Genomic DNA, 22113 nt, shown 5'->3' with positions numbered 1-22113 from the left:
AATCGGAATCGCATAAATGATACAAATCGCACATTCAATAATACCAACTTCCTGTGTAAAAGTCAATCTGATAAGGATGTAACAATTGTCTGCAACTTGAAGTGTTATCTTGACACTCCAGGAACGAATGAACTCATTGAGCGATATGCAAAGCTAGACGTTCCTTCAAATATCACGGTAATTAATCAACAATCACGCCAATTCTCCACAGATGATAACGTCCCCTGCGTATATACACCTTAAGTCGATGATTAGTAAATACGAGGAACACGGAAGCAAGTGTATTCCCTGCAGTCAGGACGTTAGTGCTTGTAGCACCAAATTTGGCCCATTCACTGGGGAAGTTACAGCAGGAATGCTAAAGGTTCGTCTATTTACACATAAATAATCCTGGTTCGAAGGATTTTGGAGTGGATTGGGCAATCATAGGTCATAGTGAACGCCGCGAATTCAGCGATGCTTCGATAGTAAGTCAAGGTTTACAAGATTAACAACCTTGTTTAGGTTGAAACTAGGGAAGTAATTAACAAAAAGGTCAAGAATGCGCTAAAGGCTGGCCTGAACGTCATCCTCTGTGTCGGTAAGTTTTGGCCAAAAAAGAAAACGCGCGCAGGTGAACCTAAGGCACACATAGACATACGATCATCCGAATATGTCATAGCACAACTAGAGGTACAAGAAACACTCCAAACCACAACCATGCACAGAGCTTACTGGACGGGGTCGATCTTAGTCAGAAGAGGCTAATAGTGGCATATGAACCATCCTATTCCGTTGGAACAGGAGAACCAGTAGATCCAAAAAAGGTCAACGATATCATTGCAGAAATAAGAAAGTGGTTAGACACCAGAGCAGTGCTACTTAAATTCATCTACGGCGGCTCCGTAGACGAGAATAATGCACCCTTGTACGTAAAACAAGATAACATTGACGGAGTAATGGTCAGCAGAATCGCACATAGTGAAAAATTTGGAAAATTGCTAGAAAATATTGCGGCAAACTCAATTGTTTAGTATTGTGAGCGCAATGTGTGCAAAGTGTATGTGAGTAGTTACATCCAGTATTGACGATACTTAAGATCTCTGATGATTGTGTGCATTTATTCCCGAACCAACAGACGTCACCAAAGGACTCTCGAGATTGGTTGATGGGGAAGATGCTGCAAAGACGTACCCCAACTGGTGTAGGGGGCATATGACATTTGTGTGTTAGTCACAATTTTCTATAAGTTTTTGCAAGGTTATTTGTAATAAGTTAATTCAGTGACCCATTTCAATAATTAAACTTATCGAAAATGTCAGGACGTGGAAAGGGAGGAAAAGGTTTGGGAAAGGGAGGAGCCAAGCGCCATCGTAAGGTGTTGCGTGATAACATCCAAGGTATCACCAAGCCCGCCATCAGAAGGTTGGCCCGCAGAGGTGGTGTCAAGCGTATCTCTGGCCTCATCTACGAGGAGGTCAGAGGTGTCTTGAAGGTCTTCCTTGAGAATGTTGTCAAGGATTCCGTCACCTATACCGAGCACGCCCGCAGAAAGACTGTGACTGCTATGGATATTGTCTACTCACTCAAGAGACAAGGAAGAACCCTTTACGGTTTCGGTGGTTAAATGTAAACCGACCCGGCTATATCGATTAAATTTCGTAAATCCCTGATTTATCTTTCGCCAGGAGAATATTCCGATCAGGCTTCACTTGAAGCCAAAATTAAGTTTTGTGCTGTATTTGTCCATGAATGTCTATGTACGTCTGCTGTTTTCTGAGGGCGTTTGTCTCTTCGGCGAATAATTTGGTCTCATCCATGAATAGTATGTGGTTTGTGGCGTATTCTCATCTTCTACTCTCCTCTTTAACCCCTTGGCTGGATGTAGGATTTTACTGAGGTTCCATGCATGGCACAAATAATAGTGGAGATATGACACTTGTACCAGCTGTTGCCTCTGTCGGATTAAGCTCCACTGGAAGCTGCAAATTGTCCTCTATTAGTTCCGACATTCTTGTTATCGCTTGGACTAGGCAGGGTTCCTGTTCATACTATTTCTGCATTGTATTCTTGGTAGTCTGACATCACCGTCCCCTATCTTTTTGTTTGGAAGTGCTAACCTCGGAAAGATACCTTGGCTTAATAACGAGCCTGTTGGCGTTCTTTCTTCATAACTCATTATATATATATTATCCATTTTATGATTATTTCCCGACCTTCTGGTCGTTTGCATCTTCCGAACCCTTATTTGGGGTCAGAGTTCTATAGTCTGTTGATATTTAACTACTTATCTAAATGTGTACGGTCTAACTATTCGGAGTGGCCGTGAAAATAGCTATCTCCTTCATTTCTATCGGAATCAACTTCTTGCCCTCAATTGTCAGTTTTAGGGCTTTTATGAGATGTAAATGTTTGTATAAAATTCATATATTAACTTATGTATGTTTGTAGCAACCGCTCAATTTTCATGGAGAATTGTCTTTGTCTTCCTACCGTAAAAGTGGCCCATAACAGACAAGAACGGATTGTCCACGCGAATTAGAATCTTGTATACAAATTTTCGTGCTTATCATAAGTTTCCATACTGCAAAACCTTTAAAGGGATGGAAAATCATTCAAAAGTGCTGTGTCGTTCACATCGGGCTTTCGTGCACACCTGTTCCCTAAGGCTAGCTAAACGAACCTTTTAAACCATAAGTCAAAGATTCACACAACTTATACAGCTGTACAAAGCGGTGTGGATTTAAAATGGTCTATTATAGATACTTTGTGTATCTACTGTTTCTTAAGTCGATTGCAGATGTAAGGGTAAATCATGGATTTCATGTGTACATAATTACATACATTTTTAAATTTACATCATAGGTTTGGAGACTCATTTATTCTACGACTGGTGTGTCTTATTCCTCCACGTGTGCAATTGTATTTGCTGAAGCATCAAAGTATTCTCGATCATCAAATTGTGATGATAGAATTATAACACAACTGGATCTTTCTCTTTATCAAGAAGGATCAATTCTATATTTCTTTACTGAGAATGAGATTAAAAAGGTCAAGAATGGAAGAGAAAAAATCAAAAGTGAGAATAGGGTACGTCCCAGCAAATTCACCGGTTATGGAATTATATTTGAGCTTCCCTTCTGTGTTACCAAATTTGCCAACAGACAGACAGGAAAAGAGCTTAGTAATCAAACCGGGCTTCCCGTCAATGAAGGAGTCTCAAAAATAGAATTGTATCATTGTAATGGTGAGGCAAAAGTATTGTACATTTCAACAGTAAAGAATCCAAATGGTGAATGGTATAGGAAGGACCCTAACACTAACAATTGGCGTAGTGTTTCTATTATCAAGAATAAAAAACCAGAAGCTGTCAGTGAATGCATTATTCGGAAGCTAGCAACTGAGGCCGGTTGTGGGAAATCATCTTGTACAGTTGATATATCTAAAAAGGAAGAATATTCAAAGGTTCCAATTTCCGTACTCAAAAAGGATGAAACTTCTTATGATATATATACACATTCTCCTAGTGAATACCCTGAAGTTAAATATGGGAACACAACTCTTATGTATGTGGACAGAGATGGTGAAAAATATAAACAGATTTCTGGTGATAATGTTGAGAAAGTCTCAGTCTACCGTTGGAAAGAAAATGATAAACCCCTTGTGTTGAAAATGAAGGGTTTTGACAAATCGGTCACATACTACCAAAATGTTAGTGATAATAATGAAAAGTGGCAACGTGTTACTAACAATACCACGGAGGAAGCACCAGAAGAGCTTCTTGATAATACAAACTGCAAGGTAAACAACATGGTTGTACTTGACCTATCTTTTGATAATTCGTTGCACTGCTCAGCGGACAAAAAAGGTTACTGCTGTTCTCTATGTAGCAAGAAGAAGATTAATGTTATAGAAGAAAAGTTTACGATACCAAACACTAGAGAAACACTTACCAGTTATCTACATAGCCCGGATAGTAAATGTAAGGTACATAAAATAAAATACAAGGATTCAAAAACAAACAACGTGAAAATAATAGATCTACCAGATCTGTCGCTTCCAAAGGATCATATTGTCCAGCTTAGTGTATACTATTGTTCTCACAATCCTGTCCTCATCTATGTTAAAAAGGGAAATAACAGTTGGAAATGGTACGTTAAAAGTGGCGAATCGACCTGGAAACACTGCGATGAACTAAGTGGAAAAACACCTAAAAACACTGAGGAATGTGAAACAAGAATAAGATTTACTAAAATCCTTCAGGAGGCCGGATGTTCCTTTACGCAAGGAAAATGCACATCACTCTTACACAAAGTCAAAATAGACATTTCTGAGAAACCTAACAAAGCTGGTCATTCGAAAACATATATATCTGGCCCCGAGGACGTAGAGGTATTTCTTAGTCAGTATTACGGACCCAAAGATTTCAATAAACTCGTCCACAAAACACCTCATGCCTCCTTCACACTAACTGAAATAAAGTACAAATCCAATGCGATCAATTTACACTGGCCCAAGGAACCTGTTACTGAAGTAAATGTGTTTTTCTGGAAGCACGACGTAGACCATGCAAAACCCCTGTTACTTAGGATAGGCAAGATTGAAGGTGAGGAGTGGTATGAAAACAGTAGTGATGATAAAAGATGGACTAAAGTCGAAGGAGACCTGCAAGATAACAAGCTCGTAGACAAGTTAAGTGAAACAAACTGCAGAGTCAGCGATGCCTACTCTTTTGACCTTTCCAAGACAAGTGAGTATACATCTGTCTGTACAACCATTAAAGTGGAAGAATCAGACGATACAGAGAAACGCCTGGGATACACTAGATACATCCATAGTACTCCTAAAGAATCATTTATTCTCCTTGACGTGACAAATGTACCATCTAATATCATCCTCGATACCTTGGTACTACCAGTTCATGGTGTACATAGGGTTCATGTACTCCGTCCAAAGAATTCTGAAAAACCCACGCTCCTATACATTGAAACTACTGATAAAATAAACAGCCAGTGGTACGGGAAGGAAGAGGCTGAGCATATCGAACTGTAAGGTTAAATACCATATAATTTGTGTTTATAGTTTCATAAAAACGCTAGCGTACGTTTTTGATTTCATACTTTGTTCATTAAATCGGCATTTTCATGCAAAGTCTAATTTCATTAAACTGCATAATCTTTTAAGAATACCCATTACGTACTCCACCTAGCAATGTCGGCAAGGCAACTCTTCCAGCGCAATAAATGCCCATGCAATGCCTTCAATTCCTCGGTGGAGAACTCACGGTGCATAACGGAACGTATTATGACACGCTTAGTTTTTTGGTCAATAAGCGCATCCAAAACACCCTTTGTAATTGCGGTTACAATAACGTGTTCTGCTTCTTCTTCAGAAATACCAAGTAACTCCTGAACCTTTGCGATTGAGACTTCAGATTCATTTTGACATAAAGAAGCAAGAGAGAGCAAACTCATCTTGCTACGTAACAAAGACAAGGGCAAATCCAAACTTTCCAAGAATGTACCATGTTGCTTTGCATATTTCTCCAAATCTTCATTTGTACCCTTTATAAAAATATTCAAAAGTACCACAAGTGGAGAAAATTGTGTGGAAAGAAGATGTGATACCGCTGGCATAAGTAAAAGTTGGTCAAAGTAAAGGGTATCCTCTGACTTCAAGCTTCGTATGCAAAATGTTACGGTGGCATCTATATTGTCCTTTGTAGAAAACAGTTCTGGTTCATCGCAAAACTCAACGCGTTTCTTCCAGAACTTATATGCCAGATCCTGTTTTCCAAGCTTATCAAATTCATGTGCAATTATGTGGAAAATGTGAATTTTGCATTTTTTGTCAATCGACCATTCGACCATCCACTCCTCAACCTGTTGAACGAGTGTAGGAGGAAATGTAGATTCAGTATATATGAACAAGAAACTTACATGTAGTACGATACCAACCAATGTATGGAAGATTCCATGTTTTGCCGCAAACTCAAGTATTGATACGTATATAGTTGCCCTGAGTGGCAAAGTAGACTCCACACTATTGTAGAGCATTTGGAGAAGACGGAGTCTAAGCTCGATGAAAGTGTCACCGTTCTTTATAGCATCTAAAAGCAGACTTCCAGCCTTTTCAATCTGTCCACTGCTTGTAAACCTCAACTGAAGCACATACATGAGCACAGTAAAGTACTCTTCGACCTGCTTCAATGCGTCCAAGTATTTAACACTGACCTAAAGATTTATGTATTACATTGACAAAACTGTACTTACTTCGGTCTCAGCTTTGCTCGATTGGTCAATGGACTGTATTGGAGTAGACCCGTGTTCTTTGGCATCGGCTAGAAACTCGAAAATCATCATATTTTCGCTCAAAAGAAGCTCGAATAATTGAAAAGCCTCCTTTATAACCTGTTCGCCGTCCACCTCTTGGAATTGGTCCAGCAGTTGGGAGTAGTATGACGCGGTCTTGGAAGGAGATCTGACTTTGATGATTCCCAGAACCCAGTCGCCTAGGGAAGCCGAACTAACAGCCCCTTCTGTATCTTGTGATAGTGGCACAAACGTTGTCATTTTAATACATGGAACATGAAGCTACAATATTAGGGAATCACATGGGGGGGCCACGGTTCGTACACTCAGATCGCCACTTTTCATAAAATCTCGAGAATAAGCACAAGAGAACTGCCACCATATACAATATGCATATAGAGTGTACACATAAGCTGAACGTACAACCTTAACACTGAATCATGTGCCGAATTAGTGAATCGCATTAAAAATTGGCTTTGCCAAATGACGGAATAGTACGAGTTTACCAGGAAGATCTAATTTCAACTTTAACTAGTGCTCTCTATCAACTGCTCCATCTCTTCCTGGGATAGCAGTGTCTTCTCAACTTCGCCTATGGTCTCCAAAGTCTTTTGTGTCCATGATGACGGATCAAAACAAGTCCATACAACTAAACGCAATTAATATATCGTGTGAAACGTACCTTTATCCTCTGATTGTGTACTCTTGAACCAAAGCTTGTGTGCTTTGCTGTATAACCATTTCCTTTTCAATAATTCTGTGGCTGCAGAAACCTGGAAAGTATCCCTAGGCATATTGTAAAAGATGTAAAAACAGGTTTCGAGTGAAAATTTGGAGTATTGAATGTTTCTAGGAGATACAATCTTGTCATAGTTATTCGCAGACGGACTGCAGAGCAATGTAAATTCCAATAAAGGTCCAAACCTATCATAAAAAATCGATTCGCTAATCTTGTACGATGAAAATAAATTACTGAACATCAATAATTGCAAACCTTGAACTTACTCATCTAATAATTTTTTTTTAAGACCTTCTACGTCCAATTTTCCGGTCGGAAGAAATGGAGATTTCCCATCATACTGCTTAAGCGCATCAAAAATTCCTTCAATTCCATACAAAATCTCATCGGAAACTTTATCAGACCTCGGTTTGTCCACGGGTTTTGATGTATCTATCTTCACCGTCTTCAATACCTCCGCTGGATCTGTGACCTTAAGTCTGTCCAATGATACAGAAACTTCAGAAATCTCATTCTTTGAAGCATCTAAATCTGGTTTTCCGTCATTTTGTTTATACTGGAAGGTGCTATCAACGGCCATTGTAAATGTTCCTATATAGTATCATTATCAGAGCTGTATTGAGAAAAATCACCTCAATGGATGTATACTAACCGTTTGTAGCATTAAAATGGTTTAATCTATAGGAATAAAGTGTATATACACCTATTTAATCAAAGTAGTGGTAAATGAAATCATTTTACAAATTAAACGCCCCCAAACAATTTCCTTTACGAAAGTATTTGTATCTACAAGTCATTCAGGAACTAAAATGATAAATTTAGCGCTAAAATATAACAACAACTAGAAGGAGACCGATATTTGTATACAATTTACAGAAATGCAGTCTATACAGGAATATGCATACGTATTAGTATATTTAAAATGAACTTAATAAAGAACAATGTGCGATGTAATCAACAACAATCGAAAAGAAGGCTGGGTAGTGTGAGGCTCGAACTCACGACCTCGGGATTATGAGACCCGCGCGCTAACCGACTGCGCTAACCACCCTACCCGGGGGAGCCATTTTTACAGCCAAAACGGCGGTTACGGGACAATTAAAGCCACACCTAATTCTATTCATAATCACAACTAACATACATATAATACATTAGTAACTAACTTAGTCTTCTTTATTCTGTTTATTCAGTACTTCCTGAATATACTCTGGTATATGCAAAGCACCAACAAAATGGGATTCTATAAAGGCTAGCGCGTTATGTTGATTTTGCAAGGCCTGAATGACCACCTTCCCATGGTCCTTTGGGATTAGCGGAAGAAGCTTGCAAATCTGCTCCTTATAGCTCGGCCAAAGAATAGATATAGAAAGCATCACACCTTTCCATAGCATTTTGTCTTCCCATGCCTTCCTACTGAGCAGTTTCGGAACTACGCTTTGAACTATTGGACCCCTAGTAAGAGGGATTTTTTGAACTAATTGACAAAGAAGACGTCCAAAAATGGAAGATATCTCTGCATCTCCTTCTACTATTAGTGTGCACGCTGACAGTGCAGATTCCACTCTGAACCTTCCAGCAACACAAGACTCGATGCAATAATCTAAAAGTTCCGTTTGTCTACGCAAATTGCTTCCAGGTATTGCGTAACAAGTGTATAAAAAGTTTTGAGGCAATGCGAATTTGAGTTCTTTTTGCTCTTTTTTGAAGTTTACAGGAGAAGTAGTAACCAGATCAAGCATTCGTTTTAATGCAGCTACATCACCATTGTCAAAAATTCTCTTGATAACTCCGTCCATTTCTTCCGGAGATAAAAACGGGGCTAGTTCCACAATGTAATCTGTGTTTAAAACTGTAGCTACTAATTCATGAGATTCTTCCCATTTCGGAGCAAGCTGATGTTTTGGGTCCCACCAAGTAGAACGTACAGTTTCCAATATTGCAGGTAGTCCGACCTGTGTTGCAGTTTCAGATGCATACCTAAACACAAAGACAAGTTCACTGACTTCAGGTGCAAAGGTACAAGCAGTAGAAATTGCCAATAAAGAATGGAGCAGCTTTGCATTTCTAGATGCAAGAATTGATAAAAGTTCAACATGAGTGTTTTGCTCCTGCATGGTATCATCTTGCTCCAATTTATCAGCGGTAACCATAGTGGCAATATGTCTTATAAATGGATGGGTCTTTATTTGAACACCTGCAAGCAACCCTGAAATCTCTTCAATCCATACAGAACTTAACAAGGACCATTCGGTCGATACTTCATAGTGGAGCGAAAGATATGTATCCATCTTGCCCATAAAATGATTCCAATGAGTTCCTTCACAGTCCAATGTATCTGAATTAATGAGAGTTACAATTCCCTGTGGCCATTGCCAAATCGGTCGACTTGCAAGCTTCTGAACATCTTGGATAACCTGGGTAGAGAGGCTAGCAGAATTACATTTAGAACAACCTCCACCAGAAGATATCCATGCGATAATTTCATCATGAACCCCTTCCAGAGCCTGTAAACTGTATCTTCTTTCCTCTTGTGGTTGATATAATCCCTTAGGAGATGATAGCAGTTTTAAAAACAGTGTACGTACTGCAGTGTTTGCAGATGTTACGCAATGTAAAAGGAGCACAAACAGCCTTTCATTTAAAATTGTGGATTTCAAGTGTACATATCCCACGGATTGAGCATTCTTTAGCAAATTTGATAAAAGTGAGAATGCGAGTATGCGACTGACAGAATCGCCTATCCAATCCTTGAGTGTGTCAACTATGCAATAGGGTATGTATGGTAAATTTAGAACAAATCTACAGATCATTTGTATATAAGAATCTCTCATGTCACCATTCATAACTTCTCTGCTGTACAGAGAAGACAAAACAGCTGAAACAAATAAGGAAATGTTTGTAAGAGATTCCAATTTTACTTCCACAGTTTTATGTTCATTTTTTTCACCAACCAGCACTTCTTTAGCTTGCTCTACATTACACAAGTGTATGATTATATTGCTAATACTGTGAACAAGCGCATTCAGAGCGTCAAGCGACCTCGTTTTTATAACATATGCAAAGAGTTCGGAAACTCCAACTGCAGATGATTCGGAGAGAATATTAAAGAGAGTGTGGGAATTAGATGGGTTTGCCTGATCTACAAGAGTTTTGTGCGCAATGTAGTTTATGTATTTGTGGAAAAGCTTCTCTCGCATGTTTTCCGGTATGGTTGTGCTTAATATCAGTTTATTGAATAATGCGTCCCTAAAATGGGAAAATCTACCTGATGCACCACCTATAACATTATTTTTAAGATGCCAAACATATGAAGTTGCAGTATCCATCATTTGGGTGATAACAAGGTTGATATATAGGGGTGCATAATTTGCGATTTCAGTGCTTTTTACTACATTATAAATATCCACAGCTGAAACATTTGCGTCTTCCGTAGTTGCATTCTGGTCCGTCTGTATAATCTCCATGTCATCCACACCATCATGTAATCCAAATTGAGGATCTAGCTTGTCCGACAAATTTAATCTCAAACCTTCTACTGTATAATCTTGGTTATTTATATCACACATTGACCTTATCATACTAGAGTTGCATTCAAATATCTGAGCCGCCTTGTAATTTCGCAAGTGTGCTGAATCAGCATCGGTTTCCAGAGATGTCGCGTAGTTTATAAGGTCGTCTTCATCTTGAATTTTTAACACACTTGCAATATCAACATATGTATTCTTTTTCATGTCAGTAAATGTATAACCTGCCATAGCATGCGATTTTTTATAAATTGAGTCAAGAGTATCTGGGTATCCATATGGAGACAAAAGAGAAAGGAGTTCCGTATGAAATTCCTGCGCATCCTTACTAGTAAATATACGCAGTAAGAGTGTTTCGTAGATGTCTAAATGCTTAACCAGTTTTGCCATGGTTGGTGCCAATTTCTCAAAGTAGGCATCTGGAAAGCGTGACACCAGTATTGAAGATACTTCAAATGCCATTATACTCCTTACTGTAAATGCCTTTGTAGATGTGTTCTTTATACATGCTACAAGTGTATTCACTGATTCTTGTATCCATTTTTCAAATATTGGATCCAACGAGTCCCCTATTTTGCCATTTTTACCGGAATCTTTATCAGCACCCAATACCAACAGATACATTATAACTCTAAGAGAGTCGATCCATACTGACTTTTGTCCGGAGTGTACTAGCCCTGCAGCTTGTGAGTATTCAACATCAATGTCGGAATTCGTAGTGAGGAGTATTCTGTTCACCAGGTATATTGCACATGACAAATCAGACTTAGAGTCGGCCTTGTTATCTGCATCATTGTCCAAAACTATGAGAATGAACTGGCAGATCGTTTTTGACAACACTGAAAGCGATGCATTTTGAACTTCTGGGCTAGAATCATTCAAAAGGTGGGAGATATCCTCAATTAGTACGACAGCGTCTGTACATGTGTTTCTGTATTTTATTCACTTACACTGTGGATCTATCTTGATTATCCCATAAATCAGTCTGCAAAGTCTAATCTTCCCGTGATGCGATTGTGATAACTGAATAAAGGGGTGAAGAATAGGCAAGTTACATGGAAGATTGAGCAGAATAAGCACCCATGAAGATTCAGACCAAACAGGGGAGTAAAAAGAGGTTTAGAGGATAATATTCACCGATGAAAGACATAATTACCTGTAATTTGCGAAATTGTTGCAAATTGGTTTCAAATGCGTCCCTTTGACCGAGACGCAGAAGATTTAAAATGTACCATTCCTGATAATTTACATTGCCTAAATTTACAACAAAATACCTGAGAAGGTTGCAATTTTTCTGGGACATTGCTGTTTAACACATCCATTGAATCATTTTCATCACTTATTATGTATATGTGGTATATTTATGGTACAATTACGATTTAAATGTGATAATTATGGCACATTTTTGCTCGTATAAGATATAAAGACCATATACACTCCATGGTCACCCTATAGTCCACCCTGGGCTAGCCTTAGTGTATATCAAGGTTCGTGTTGTAGCTCCCACGCGATTTCATGTAGATTATTCACAAATAATTCGGCGTATAAAGACTTTTGTGCTACCTGGGCGATAGTAGATTGGTACATCATCGAATGTTGTGTAGCCGTTATCTCTTACTTTTCCCTTTAATAGTCAGTATAGTCTCACAGTGCTTTATAATTCGGAGAAACTTTAAAAGTCACACTCTTCAAGGCTCCACTCACATGTTTAACCGCCTTGCTGTTAGAGGAAAAGGCTCAGAAATCCTTGCAAATTCTAGAGACTTATTCAATAATATTCAAAAAAGTTTGAATAATATGGACGACATCTACTCAAATGAGGATGCTGTTCAACATATTGACCTCGCAGGGGAGCAGCCAGAAGGCTCATTTCCCGTCTATCTCAAAGTTTACGATCTCTCACATGGGCTGTAAGTCTGCAAGGAATCTCAGACATTTATTTGCAGTGTAAAAACGATTTCACTACCACTACTCGGCTTCTTACTAGAAGGGGTCTGGCATACCTCGATAGCAATTCATGGAAATGAATACTTTTTTGGTAGGGTTTATCTCTATCTACCGATTAGATTCCTAGACACACTCACAAAAAACTATAGGCGACGGAATAAAATATAACGAGGAAAGTCTATGTGAAAGAATTACGGCACATCCACTCATTAGAAGAATCAAACTTGGATATACCTTTATAACAAAGGAAGTCTTCGATGAGTAAGTTTATCACTCTGCCCATATAGACTGTACAGTTACATTAAAACCCTCGGAACACAATTTTCAAAAGAAGCTTACAATCTAACCAAATGGAATTGTAACAACTTCAGCAACACGGCAGCAGAATTTTTGATTGGGAAAGGCATCCCAGAGGAATACTTGACATTTATAGACAAAGTTAGAAACTCTCCGCATGGCGAAACTATTCTCCGCATTATAGAGGTATAAACTTAACCATACATTAAAATATGACGTTATAGGAGGCCAGGAAAAATAGCGCATTTGTCGTACCAGGACAAGATAATGCAGTAGTATAAAATTAAAAATCACTTGGCGTGCGTATATATCCAAGCTTATGTAGCAGTGACCATATCATTTGGTGCAGGATCATAAAAGTATGTATAGTCGGTGTTGTCCTTCCTAAAGGAAAGTGTAAATGTGCAAGAAAACATGTATTCTGGTGGAACTGCGTAAACTTACCTCATCTTAAACATGGCATAAACAAGCAACAAAACAACAACTCCCGCTCCAGATATTATTAAACCTGAGTGTGCATTACCAATAGTTGGGAAAACCAAACCTGCGTAGGACTTCTTGCCCAGAGAAGAAGCTATGAACCCTGGGAGATCAAATTTAATCACTGGTTTCTCTGCCACATCAAATGCAAAGTAACAGTCGGGTTCAGTATCCATTATTATCCAGAAATCTGAAAGATTAACTCCATTAGCAAGGTTGGAATCGAATAGCGATGTAATATCTGCTTCAATATGTTCACCCTCTACACGAACGGAAAGGGGTCCATTTACTGGTGTATCCTCCGATTCAGCCAAGAGCAATTTTATAGAATTGCTAGGGCATTTTACACCGATTTCCTTTCCATCTGCGAGCTTCTTCAACTGCAAAACTGCCTTGGTAGGTTGTCCAGATAGCTCACTTGTGAAGTGTATCAGAGACTTCTCATAGGAATCAAAAAGATCTGGAGGTCTTTGGACCTCTAAATGTGTGGATTGTACCTCAGACTCATCTTTGATATTTTTAAACCTGTCCATAGTTGCGGATCCCGATGAAGTTGGAATATCAGGTGTGATATCTTCTGGTTCATCCACTTCTAATTCTTTAGGAGTCGCAGGAGAACTACCTGCTCTCCTTCTTGGAATATTAGTACCTTCTTTTGGTGGTGAGATGTGGGTGGAACCCATTGTAGCATTCATACCCAGAAATGCAGGATTCTGATTTATCTCCACATACCTTGTATTTCCCATGCATTGCGAAATGCAGCCCAAAGTAACCAGAAGACTGATAGCATACATTTTCTGTAAGTAAGTGTATTTGCACAATATGAGTTGTATCAGCTTTAACTTGACTACGAATGCAAAGGAAAACTGTGCAAGAAAATCTATAATTCATAAACAATATTAACGTTTCACAAGGTAGTGTGGCATTTTCTCAAGATGTACATGAACAAGATTGGCAACATGTCTGGAAATAAAAATAGAGACTACAGGAAAGTGGAATCCTGAGTCGACACTTAAGAGGATAAACCACTAGAGTGGATGGAAGATCCATTGTATAAAGCATCACCTCCATATGATAGTAGACGTTCTTTCCTCAATTTAAAGAGGTGTATATTTCTAGTAGAATCCAGAATACACACGTTGCCGGATGAAAAAACCACACTGTCATTTGACAAAAATAATAACATACGCTTTATAATTCTACATACTTGATTCTTCAATATACGATCAATAACAACGTCAAGTATCTTCCAAAGCAAGTTCTAACGGCACGCATAAACTTTACCTGTGCAGCAGCGATATCCCCTTTAAACAGAATGTTACGATTTAAATACCTAAAGGTGCTAACATGGAAAATTAAAGTATGAGATTTTAGCTCCGGATGATCATGAGATTCCGGCACAGTTGAGAATTCAGGGTGCACACCCAAAAAATCGCTAAACATACAAACTTTGTCCAACCATAGGAATTAAAATGCGGATTATATTGTAATAATGCATTTTATTTGGTTATAGTCACAATTTTGCCATATATGATGGATGTTTGAGACTCTATCTAAGATGGTGCCGGTACTGTGCAACTTTCAGAGTCGTCCAATGTCACTATTGCCATTATGAGATATAAATATCAAATTAAACATGTAGTTTCGTTTCAAATGTGCTATTTCGCAGTAATAATGACATGTATGGATCCGTCTGTGTAACAATCACTCAGCTACTACTTTAACAGGATAATTTAAATGACAAAATGTTACATGTGTGCTCTTATAACAGCTTTGGTATAAAATACTGCTCCAATACATTTATGTGCGATGCAACATATCCACCAAAATTGGTAAAATATCAATGAAAACCGCCAAGCCTTGTCACAGAGACTCTAGTCCTCCTCCTGTTCTGCAAACTCCAAAACCAAGTGTCTTCCATAAAAATGAGAATGTTGCAAAGCCTCCATGGCATGTATTGCTTCCTGTTTCGTCATGAAATCCACAAAAGCAAATCCACGATGCTGATTCTTTACGCTCTTTGGTATTCTAACTGATTTAATATTGCCATAGAAGCTAAATAGCTTGTGTATCTCGGATTTCGTCGCCTGGAATGCCAAATTTTTTACTATAATCTTGGTAGACGCAGTAGCAATCACTTGCTTCTTGAGCTTCACAACTTCTTTCTTTTCTTGCTTTGAAATACTCATTTCTAACAATCTTCCACAAATTAATTTGCCAGATGCCTTCATAATAGCAGCCTTGGCATGTTCCAAGGAGTCGAATTCAATGAATCCAAAGCCCATAGACAAACCGTCTCTAATAACCACCTTACTGGAAATATATCCCGGATAACTGCTAAAATGAGAATGGAGGTCTTCATCACGAGTCTTAAAGTCCAAATTCTTCAGATAGACACTAGTGTGCAATATCGACTCCTCTGGAGTGTCCTTCCTTTGTTCTTCCTGTACTACAGCCTCAGGTATTTCCTTTGGTTCAGAAGATTCTTCTGGTTTAGAATCAGAGATAGTGACATTCAATAGACTATCATCTATTGTAGCATCTGGATGGAACATTCCAATAGGGGCCCATTCTAGATATAGCGGTAAACTTAAGTATGACTTGTAAGCCAAATTTTTAAATGCAGTGTTGGCTGACTTTGAATCATAAAACTGGGCGATACCCATTACCATAAATGGAGAAAGAGAAAATCGTATTAGCTTACCGAACTGACGGAACATTTCAAGCAGCTCAATTTCTACCGTATTTGGAGGTAAATTCTTTATTATTATAGTATCATCAGATCGACAAAATGTACCCTTTGTTTCATATTGCTCGTAATTTATACCCTGTGATACCAACCACTCCGTAAGCTTACTTGTTACATATGCCTCTGTAAGCGTAACATTTACAGCTGCAGATGATTCGTCGAGTATATCCCCCTTTTCAATGTTCAGCTGTTTTGAGACAGAACCTATAGTGGCATTTATATCAATGTGCAATGTGTTCCAAATCCCTACGTTTTCAGCGTCTTCCTTCTTTTTTTTGATTGCTTCCTTCTTATAGGATTTACGTTTAATTCTATCTGTAAAATCTAATTCTGGCTTAACCTTTGGTTTAGCAATATCAACGTGGATAATTCTTCCAGAAAAAATGCTTCTATTCTTGGCATCTTTAAATTTAACTGCGTCCGAAGGAAACATCCATGTTACATAGCAATATCCCTTTGTCATCTTTGATACATCCTGTGATGCGGGTTTAATCTGCAAATTGGTAGAGTCTTTGTCTTCTGTGGGATCTTCGTTATTTGCACTTCCATGTAAATCCTGTAGAGTAAATTGAGTATTCATTGGCAAATGAATATCTTTAATGGGACCAAACGGCTTGCAAAATTCACGAATTGCTCCTTCCGTTATATTATATGGAAGATTAAATATTATTACACGAGAAGCATCCTCAATTGAGGTAGAGTTTTCACTCTGATCTGCGTTAGAATCCAACTTATCAATAGACACTGCATTATATTCTACATTTGTATCATCCGTATCATCATACAGAATATGTTTCCTCTTATTGGAAACTCCAGCCTTCCTTGGTGCGCTAACCTGGGTTACTGTAAGTGTTTTGTTGCCACTGGAAGACTGAGGTTTTGATACTTCTGTCTTAGGAATTGGCCTTGAATATTCGATATTCACCTTATATGTCCTAAAATATGATCCATCATAGTGCTCAAGGAATTTTGTTGCGTCAGTGTCGTTCAAAAATCCAACGAAGCATAATCTTCGTGATACTTCGACTGTTGTCTTGTGATCACGTTTCTTCTTTGTCAAAAGTTTACAATCACAGCATACTAGTCCGAGATCTTTACATTTCTGCAATATTAACTTTTCAATCCCCTTGGAGTCCAAATTTGGAGGCAAGTTTTTAACGATGACCCTGGTACGATCACCAACGCCCATATTTCGAGCTTAATATGGATAGACTTGCAGAAATGTGCAGTATGTATAAATTTTTATACTGTACATGGTCATGTATACCGTTTTTGGTCGAACTAATGTGAGGAATCCGCTAAATGGTAATTGTAGTGTCTATGGTCCTTGTTTTTTGTAAAGTCGAACTTACACAATGAAATTAAAAAATGAATTTTTTAAGCCCCAAGGAGAAGAAATTTCTATCCAAATTGAGTCACGAGCGAGAATTATCGTAAACTCCAAAGCTCCGAATCTATGAGTACATCCAACTCAATCCGCACTAGCCAACTATTAAACACATATTTAAGATCTATGTCAATATATTGGACCATTATTCTGTACTGGGTGTGTGAATGTGTAAACAAGGGGATTCCATATACAATGACTGTCTTAATGACTCATTATCTACATATGTATCCACCTTATACTCTCTAGATGTCTTTGGAATTCCATCAAATGAAGTTTCCTGTAAGATTGCACGAATAGAGGCCTATTTTATCCAATTGTTGAAAAGGCTTGTCGAGAATCCCGTAAGTTTATTGTTTAAGGTTGATATATTCGTCTTAAATTTGCTCTATAGTTGACTCTTTCTAACATATATATGCATAACTCTTTCAGAAGTCTGTAAAAAACGTTGCGTTCCTCCTCACTACTCTCCAATCGATACTCGAAAACATTATTCACTCTAAAATCACAAGTCTGCGAGGCTTGTACTACAAGCATGTAACTCTCTTTTCAAACCAAAGGGAGAGTGACGGAGCTGTTGCTACAATAAGCAGAGAAGTGAAAATGACAAGGAGGGAACTGGGCATTTCGTCATGCCCAAAGGCACTGATTATAGGGGCTATAAAAATTTCAATTGGTACGACGTTCATATACCAGATTTTAGAATTTAGGTGGTGAAAAACTAACAAACTGTATGACAGCTTTGCAGGTAAATTGGAATTGTATATAACTTAAATTTTGCATGAAATATACAGCCATCCGGATGTTCTATAACATCTTTCGGAACAATAGAGGTCAAATTATGGCCCAGAGGACTGCGATACGTACTGGTTATTTTAATGTTATACTTACAACTCGTGCAGATTGTTGAAAAGGAAACCATCTATTACAGGCTCTTGCAGTGTGCTATATTAAAAAGGCTAGATTTAGATGCAAATAAACAAAAACATGCAGACATAACCCCTGCGTAATGATACTATCGAGAGGTTTCCCAGGTTAAATTGGAACTTTTACTGAAATAGTCTAACGTGTATTATGGTCCATGGTCTAACCAGTTTGTAATAAACATGCAGATATCGCCACGAGAGAATTGCTGTACGAAATCAGGAATCATTCCAAAAAGTTAAATGTGCCAATATTATGTCTAACTGATTTCAACAGAGCAGGTACGTCAAACTCAATACATGATACACTGATGCCAGTAGTTTCATAGATACTATTGTTTAGGTCTAAATATTGCACTAACATTTTACAGAGGACCGATAAAAACAAACTACTGTAAGAATTTACTATTCACAAAGTGGACATTTTATAAGCAACTCACAAACTAGAAAAACTACGTACAACACCCTCATTGTAGATACCAACGAATGTTCAATTCCCGAACTTAAGTGGCTATATTTGGGCAAAAGGGATAGTTGGGACCCAAAAATCCAATCTGTTTATGAAATGAATGACTGGAGGTAGGTAGGTGTGGTACAAGAAATATGAATATCAGAGAAATACTACAATTGATGGCATCTTGTACATACAATCTCGACGAGATCACTGACCTAGAAGATCGGTTGATAAAAATCTTGGAAAAACCATGAATATGCTGGTAATAACGTGAGTTCCTCTCTTATAGTGTGTACAAATGCCCGCCTACCAACAGGATTCCGAGCAGTTGGTATTTGTACCTCCACTTCACATTCTCTGTCTATCAATTGTAGTATTTAAAATGTGGACAACACTCAAAAATGACCTTTACATACATAAGGCTCTTCAATAGACTCCTCTTCACACGTAAAACCCATGCAAGCGTTTCAAATGGATTTGTACCTCTATATAACCAACATGTTGTATATAAGGATGTTGAAAACACAAATACTTTGTATAAAGATCTAAATGTTGCTAAAACAAATGTAAAGGAACAAATCGCATACGAATTCAGACAAGATAGGCAGTGCCTACGTCCAAGCGCACATTTACTGGGAAATACTCCATATATCGATGTTTCAAACTCACAAAACTGGAAGAGAAAGGTGCGACAATCGAAGAATGTCAGTGGAAATTTCACAGACAGTCACCAATGGTCTGGCCATCTAGAATGCAATATACACACATATTTTCAACACGAAAAAATCATAAAACCTTGGGACAGTCTTGCCCAAAGCCTGTTTTTGGTTTCTTTGCGTAATATAAGCACACTCAAGAGGAGAGCCTTCAAAATCAAAAAACACAAGAAGAAAAAAAGAAAGAAAAAATGGTCAAGGATGGATGCTATACCTTGGAAGCCACCATCAGAACACAAAATAACATACCAACTCCCATGTAAAATCAGAAGAATCGTAAAGGAAAAAAGAAGGAGGAAGAAAGGAAATAGAACTCTAAGGGCTCCAAGACAGCGCTGAGGGAACTTGATGTAAATGTCCGGAAAACTCAGATTATAATCATACTCTTGATTTTTGTATACCATATACCGTAGCAGCTGTTAATTTACATGTTGTAGGTAACGCATTATTTCCTGCTTGAAGATGCCGCTACAGCAGCCTTCAACATTTTAAACCGATTTACGCACTCCTTTGCTGTTTTACCCTCAACTTCCGATGCGATCATTTTCCATCTTTCAACTGGCTCCATCGTTGATGGGTACTTTCTCAAAGCATCCTCCAGAGCAGTCTGTTGTTGGGGTGTCCATTCAACTTCCTTTGTTATTTTCTTTCCCATCTGAATGCATTCCCCAACCGACTTTGTCTTGACAAACTTTGATACTAAGTTCCATCTCCCAGGAACACCGGCACCATATATATCCATAGCCTTTGAAAGACTAACCAGCTCTTCTGGAGTCCATATACACTCATCCACAGGGGCTTGTTCCTTGACGTTTTCCACTGGTGTGACCGTATCTTCCCTCTTTATATCCACACCCAACTCCTTGTATACGTCTTTTAAAACTCCCAAGAGGGCGTCCGTCTCTGAAACCTGGGTTTGCAAAACATTTCCCATGTCTTTGATAAACTGAAATGATTCTTCATCCGGAGATATTGTTCTAGCATGACCAAAGAGTTTGTACACGTTCTCACATGTACCCTTCAAAAACTCGTATGAAAGAGTAGCAAGCTTCTCAAGAGGCTCTGGATCTGTCTCAAGTTTGGTAGCAACAATACGAAGATGTTGACGAAATCTCTTTACAATCTGCTTCTCATATCTTGTCTTTTCCATTACTTTCTCCAACTCCTGCTTCTTTCGTTCATTCTCCATTTCTAACTCATGCATTTGAAGACGCTTTTCCTCTTCTATCTTCTTTTGTCTCTCCAACTTTTCCCTCTTGGCCCTCTCCTGTCGTGCCTTGACACGAGGATCACTAAAGATAGGTATATGTATAGATGATAGACAAACCTGGCCTCCGCCAAATCTACGAGCTTCTGAATGCGAATCAATTCCTTTTTAACAAGTTTTCGTTGAACCTTTAGGTTTTCACGCTCCATCCACCGCTTTTCTTCTCTGCACTCAGCCTCCTCTAAAAGGTAGGGAGCCGCATGACTAAAGGTTCTTTCAGTCTCAAAAGAACGCCAAAACTCATAAAACTCATCGATCTGCTCATCCGGAGTATCCATTATACCAAGCTGAGGCACAGGCTTTGTCTTTGACCATCTCGAATTCATCTCAAATACGGGACTGAAAAGCTTGAAAAAGTCCAAGGTCCTAGCTTCTTCATGTGTCGGAATATTCTCATCAAATGGGAGATTACAATCATATTCATGACGAAGGATTGGATCGCTGAGTATGGTAAATGCGTCCTGGATGAGTAAGAACATTTGTTTCCTCCCTTCTTCATCCATACTTTCAATGTTAAATTTTTTTGCGTATTCTTGCATATCATCCGAAACTTTGCCACTCTTATCTGGATGTAGTAGCAAGACTATCTTCCTGTAGCTCGCCTTGATCTTGGCCATGCTGTCAAAGTCTGAACAGTCCAGGAGCTCGTAGGCATTCTTATCCTGAGATATAAAGTTGCGGATCAAGCCAAGGGACTTGCTATTCCCCAACTTTTTCTTTTTCTTGTCGGTGATAACAACATCTTCCAGGGGCTCCGGTTCCGACTGATCAAAGAGGTGCTTGGCCCATTCGGACTTTAGCCCATACACGAAGGATTGATCAAGCTTTGCCGTATATGTAAGGTACTCTTTGGCACATTCTGCAGTAGATTCCGAGACTTGCAAGGATGTTGGATTAAAGATGCCTGTATAATGAATTAATTAATTAATCGACAAAAAGGATCCATACATGAATAAATGATTGAATTTATCATTTAAAGGCGTAACTAATCGAAGAATCCATAGATATAGAAACGAAAACGTACCTTGGAAGGAAACATTGATGCTCCACTCCCTAGTTATAAAAAAGACGATTCCTACTGGTTCCACAGATTTAGTTCCCTTGAAAGATTTGAAAACGATCGGTTTGTCGTCATTGCTAACGGAATTACATAGTTTTAAGTTGCGATATTGTAACATTTTATAAATGTACCATAGTGTCCATAATATATCGTATATAAATAAAATCTACATGCGACAAGGTCTCATTTACAATTTCCGTAAAATAAAAGGACTAAATAAAAAGCAAATTTCTGGAGCACAGCCCCTCCCGGTCGTCCAACAAGCAGCACGACAGTCTGT

General features: G+C 38.5%; 12 protein-coding genes and 1 non-coding gene across 13 annotated transcripts; 6 read left to right on the top strand and 7 right to left on the bottom strand.

Moving 5' to 3' along the window:
• Positions 1–211: 211 nt before the first annotated feature.
• On the top strand, positions 212–1013 carry BEWA_009290 (hypothetical protein; the record flags this gene model as incomplete). Its single annotated transcript, XM_004831125.1, has 4 exons — positions 212–364; positions 402–467; positions 505–672; positions 708–1013. 4 exons carry the CDS (start codon positions 212–214, stop codon positions 1011–1013), a joined length of 693 nt encoding a protein of 230 aa, XP_004831182.1.
• A 281-nt stretch (positions 1014–1294) lies between these two features.
• Positions 1295–1606, top strand: BEWA_009280 (histone H4, putative; the record flags this gene model as incomplete). The annotated part of the gene is made up of 1 exon (XM_004831124.1): positions 1295–1606. The coding sequence occupies one exon, from the start codon at positions 1295–1297 to the stop codon at positions 1604–1606; it is 312 nt and encodes a 103-aa protein (XP_004831181.1).
• A 1121-nt stretch (positions 1607–2727) lies between these two features.
• On the top strand, positions 2728–5031 carry BEWA_009270 (hypothetical protein; the record flags this gene model as incomplete). Its single annotated transcript, XM_004831123.1, has 2 exons — positions 2728–2787; positions 2845–5031. The coding sequence occupies 2 exons, from the start codon at positions 2728–2730 to the stop codon at positions 5029–5031; spliced, it is 2247 nt and encodes a 748-aa protein (XP_004831180.1).
• A 58-nt stretch (positions 5032–5089) lies between these two features.
• BEWA_009260 (PCI domain-containing protein) lies at positions 5090–6568 on the bottom strand. Its single transcript, XM_004831122.1, has 3 exons — positions 6252–6568; positions 5919–6212; positions 5090–5861 (listed from the first exon to the last, which is right to left on the bottom strand). Exons 1-3 carry the CDS (start codon positions 6549–6551, stop codon positions 5172–5174), a joined length of 1284 nt encoding a protein of 427 aa, XP_004831179.1. The 5' UTR covers positions 6552–6568; the 3' UTR covers positions 5090–5171.
• Positions 6569–6817: 249 nt separating this feature from the next.
• On the bottom strand, positions 6818–7609 carry BEWA_009250 (hypothetical protein; the record flags this gene model as incomplete). The annotated part of the gene is made up of 4 exons (XM_004831121.1): positions 6818–6939; positions 6973–7178; positions 7215–7262; positions 7296–7609. 4 exons carry the CDS (start codon positions 7607–7609, stop codon positions 6818–6820), a joined length of 690 nt encoding a protein of 229 aa, XP_004831178.1.
• A 397-nt stretch (positions 7610–8006) lies between these two features.
• On the bottom strand, positions 8007–8080 carry BEWA_009240. Its single transcript has one exon. It is a non-coding gene; the product is annotated as a tRNA-Met (tRNA).
• A 112-nt stretch (positions 8081–8192) lies between these two features.
• On the bottom strand, positions 8193–11875 carry BEWA_009230 (hypothetical protein; the record flags this gene model as incomplete). Its single annotated transcript, XM_004831120.1, has 4 exons — positions 8193–11470; positions 11504–11576; positions 11710–11790; positions 11828–11875. 4 exons carry the CDS (start codon positions 11873–11875, stop codon positions 8193–8195), a joined length of 3480 nt encoding a protein of 1159 aa, XP_004831177.1.
• Positions 11876–12027: 152 nt separating this feature from the next.
• Positions 12028–13078, top strand: BEWA_009220 (eukaryotic protein of unknown function DUF862 domain-containing protein; the record flags this gene model as incomplete). Its single annotated transcript, XM_004831119.1, has 5 exons — positions 12028–12463; positions 12500–12591; positions 12650–12761; positions 12797–12983; positions 13022–13078. Exons 1-5 carry the CDS (start codon positions 12147–12149, stop codon positions 13076–13078), a joined length of 765 nt encoding a protein of 254 aa, XP_004831176.1. The 5' UTR covers positions 12028–12146.
• Positions 13079–13114: 36 nt separating this feature from the next.
• BEWA_009210 (hypothetical protein) lies at positions 13115–13972 on the bottom strand (the record flags this gene model as incomplete). Its single annotated transcript, XM_004831118.1, has 2 exons — positions 13115–13181; positions 13242–13972. The coding sequence occupies 2 exons, from the start codon at positions 13970–13972 to the stop codon at positions 13115–13117; spliced, it is 798 nt and encodes a 265-aa protein (XP_004831175.1).
• Positions 13973–15013: 1041 nt separating this feature from the next.
• On the bottom strand, positions 15014–17215 carry BEWA_009200 (hypothetical protein; the record flags this gene model as incomplete). Its single annotated transcript, XM_004831117.1, has 1 exon — positions 15014–17215. One exon carries the CDS (start codon positions 17213–17215, stop codon positions 15152–15154), a length of 2064 nt encoding a protein of 687 aa, XP_004831174.1. The 3' UTR covers positions 15014–15151.
• Positions 17216–18146: 931 nt separating this feature from the next.
• On the top strand, positions 18147–19044 carry BEWA_009190 (hypothetical protein; the record flags this gene model as incomplete). Its single annotated transcript, XM_004831116.1, has 8 exons — positions 18147–18161; positions 18208–18282; positions 18316–18371; positions 18407–18447; positions 18526–18618; positions 18680–18730; positions 18813–18915; positions 18951–19044. The coding sequence occupies 8 exons, from the start codon at positions 18147–18149 to the stop codon at positions 19042–19044; spliced, it is 528 nt and encodes a 175-aa protein (XP_004831173.1).
• A 147-nt stretch (positions 19045–19191) lies between these two features.
• Positions 19192–19845, top strand: BEWA_009180 (hypothetical protein; the record flags this gene model as incomplete). Its single annotated transcript, XM_004831115.1, has 1 exon — positions 19192–19845. One exon carries the CDS (start codon positions 19192–19194, stop codon positions 19843–19845), a length of 654 nt encoding a protein of 217 aa, XP_004831172.1.
• A 106-nt stretch (positions 19846–19951) lies between these two features.
• On the bottom strand, positions 19952–21951 carry BEWA_009170 (DNA-binding chaperone, putative; the record flags this gene model as incomplete). Its single annotated transcript, XM_004831114.1, has 3 exons — positions 19952–20798; positions 20834–21677; positions 21798–21951. The coding sequence occupies 3 exons, from the start codon at positions 21949–21951 to the stop codon at positions 19952–19954; spliced, it is 1845 nt and encodes a 614-aa protein (XP_004831171.1).
• Positions 21952–22113: the final 162 nt, after the last annotated feature.

This window comes from Theileria equi, chromosome 3 (genome assembly GCF_000342415.1).
Source record: "Theileria equi strain WA chromosome 3, complete sequence".
Taxonomy (NCBI): Eukaryota; Apicomplexa; class Aconoidasida; order Piroplasmida; family Theileriidae; genus Theileria; species Theileria equi.
The sequence above is the reverse complement of the archived record's forward strand: the minus strand, read 5'-3'. Positions and strand labels throughout refer to the sequence as shown.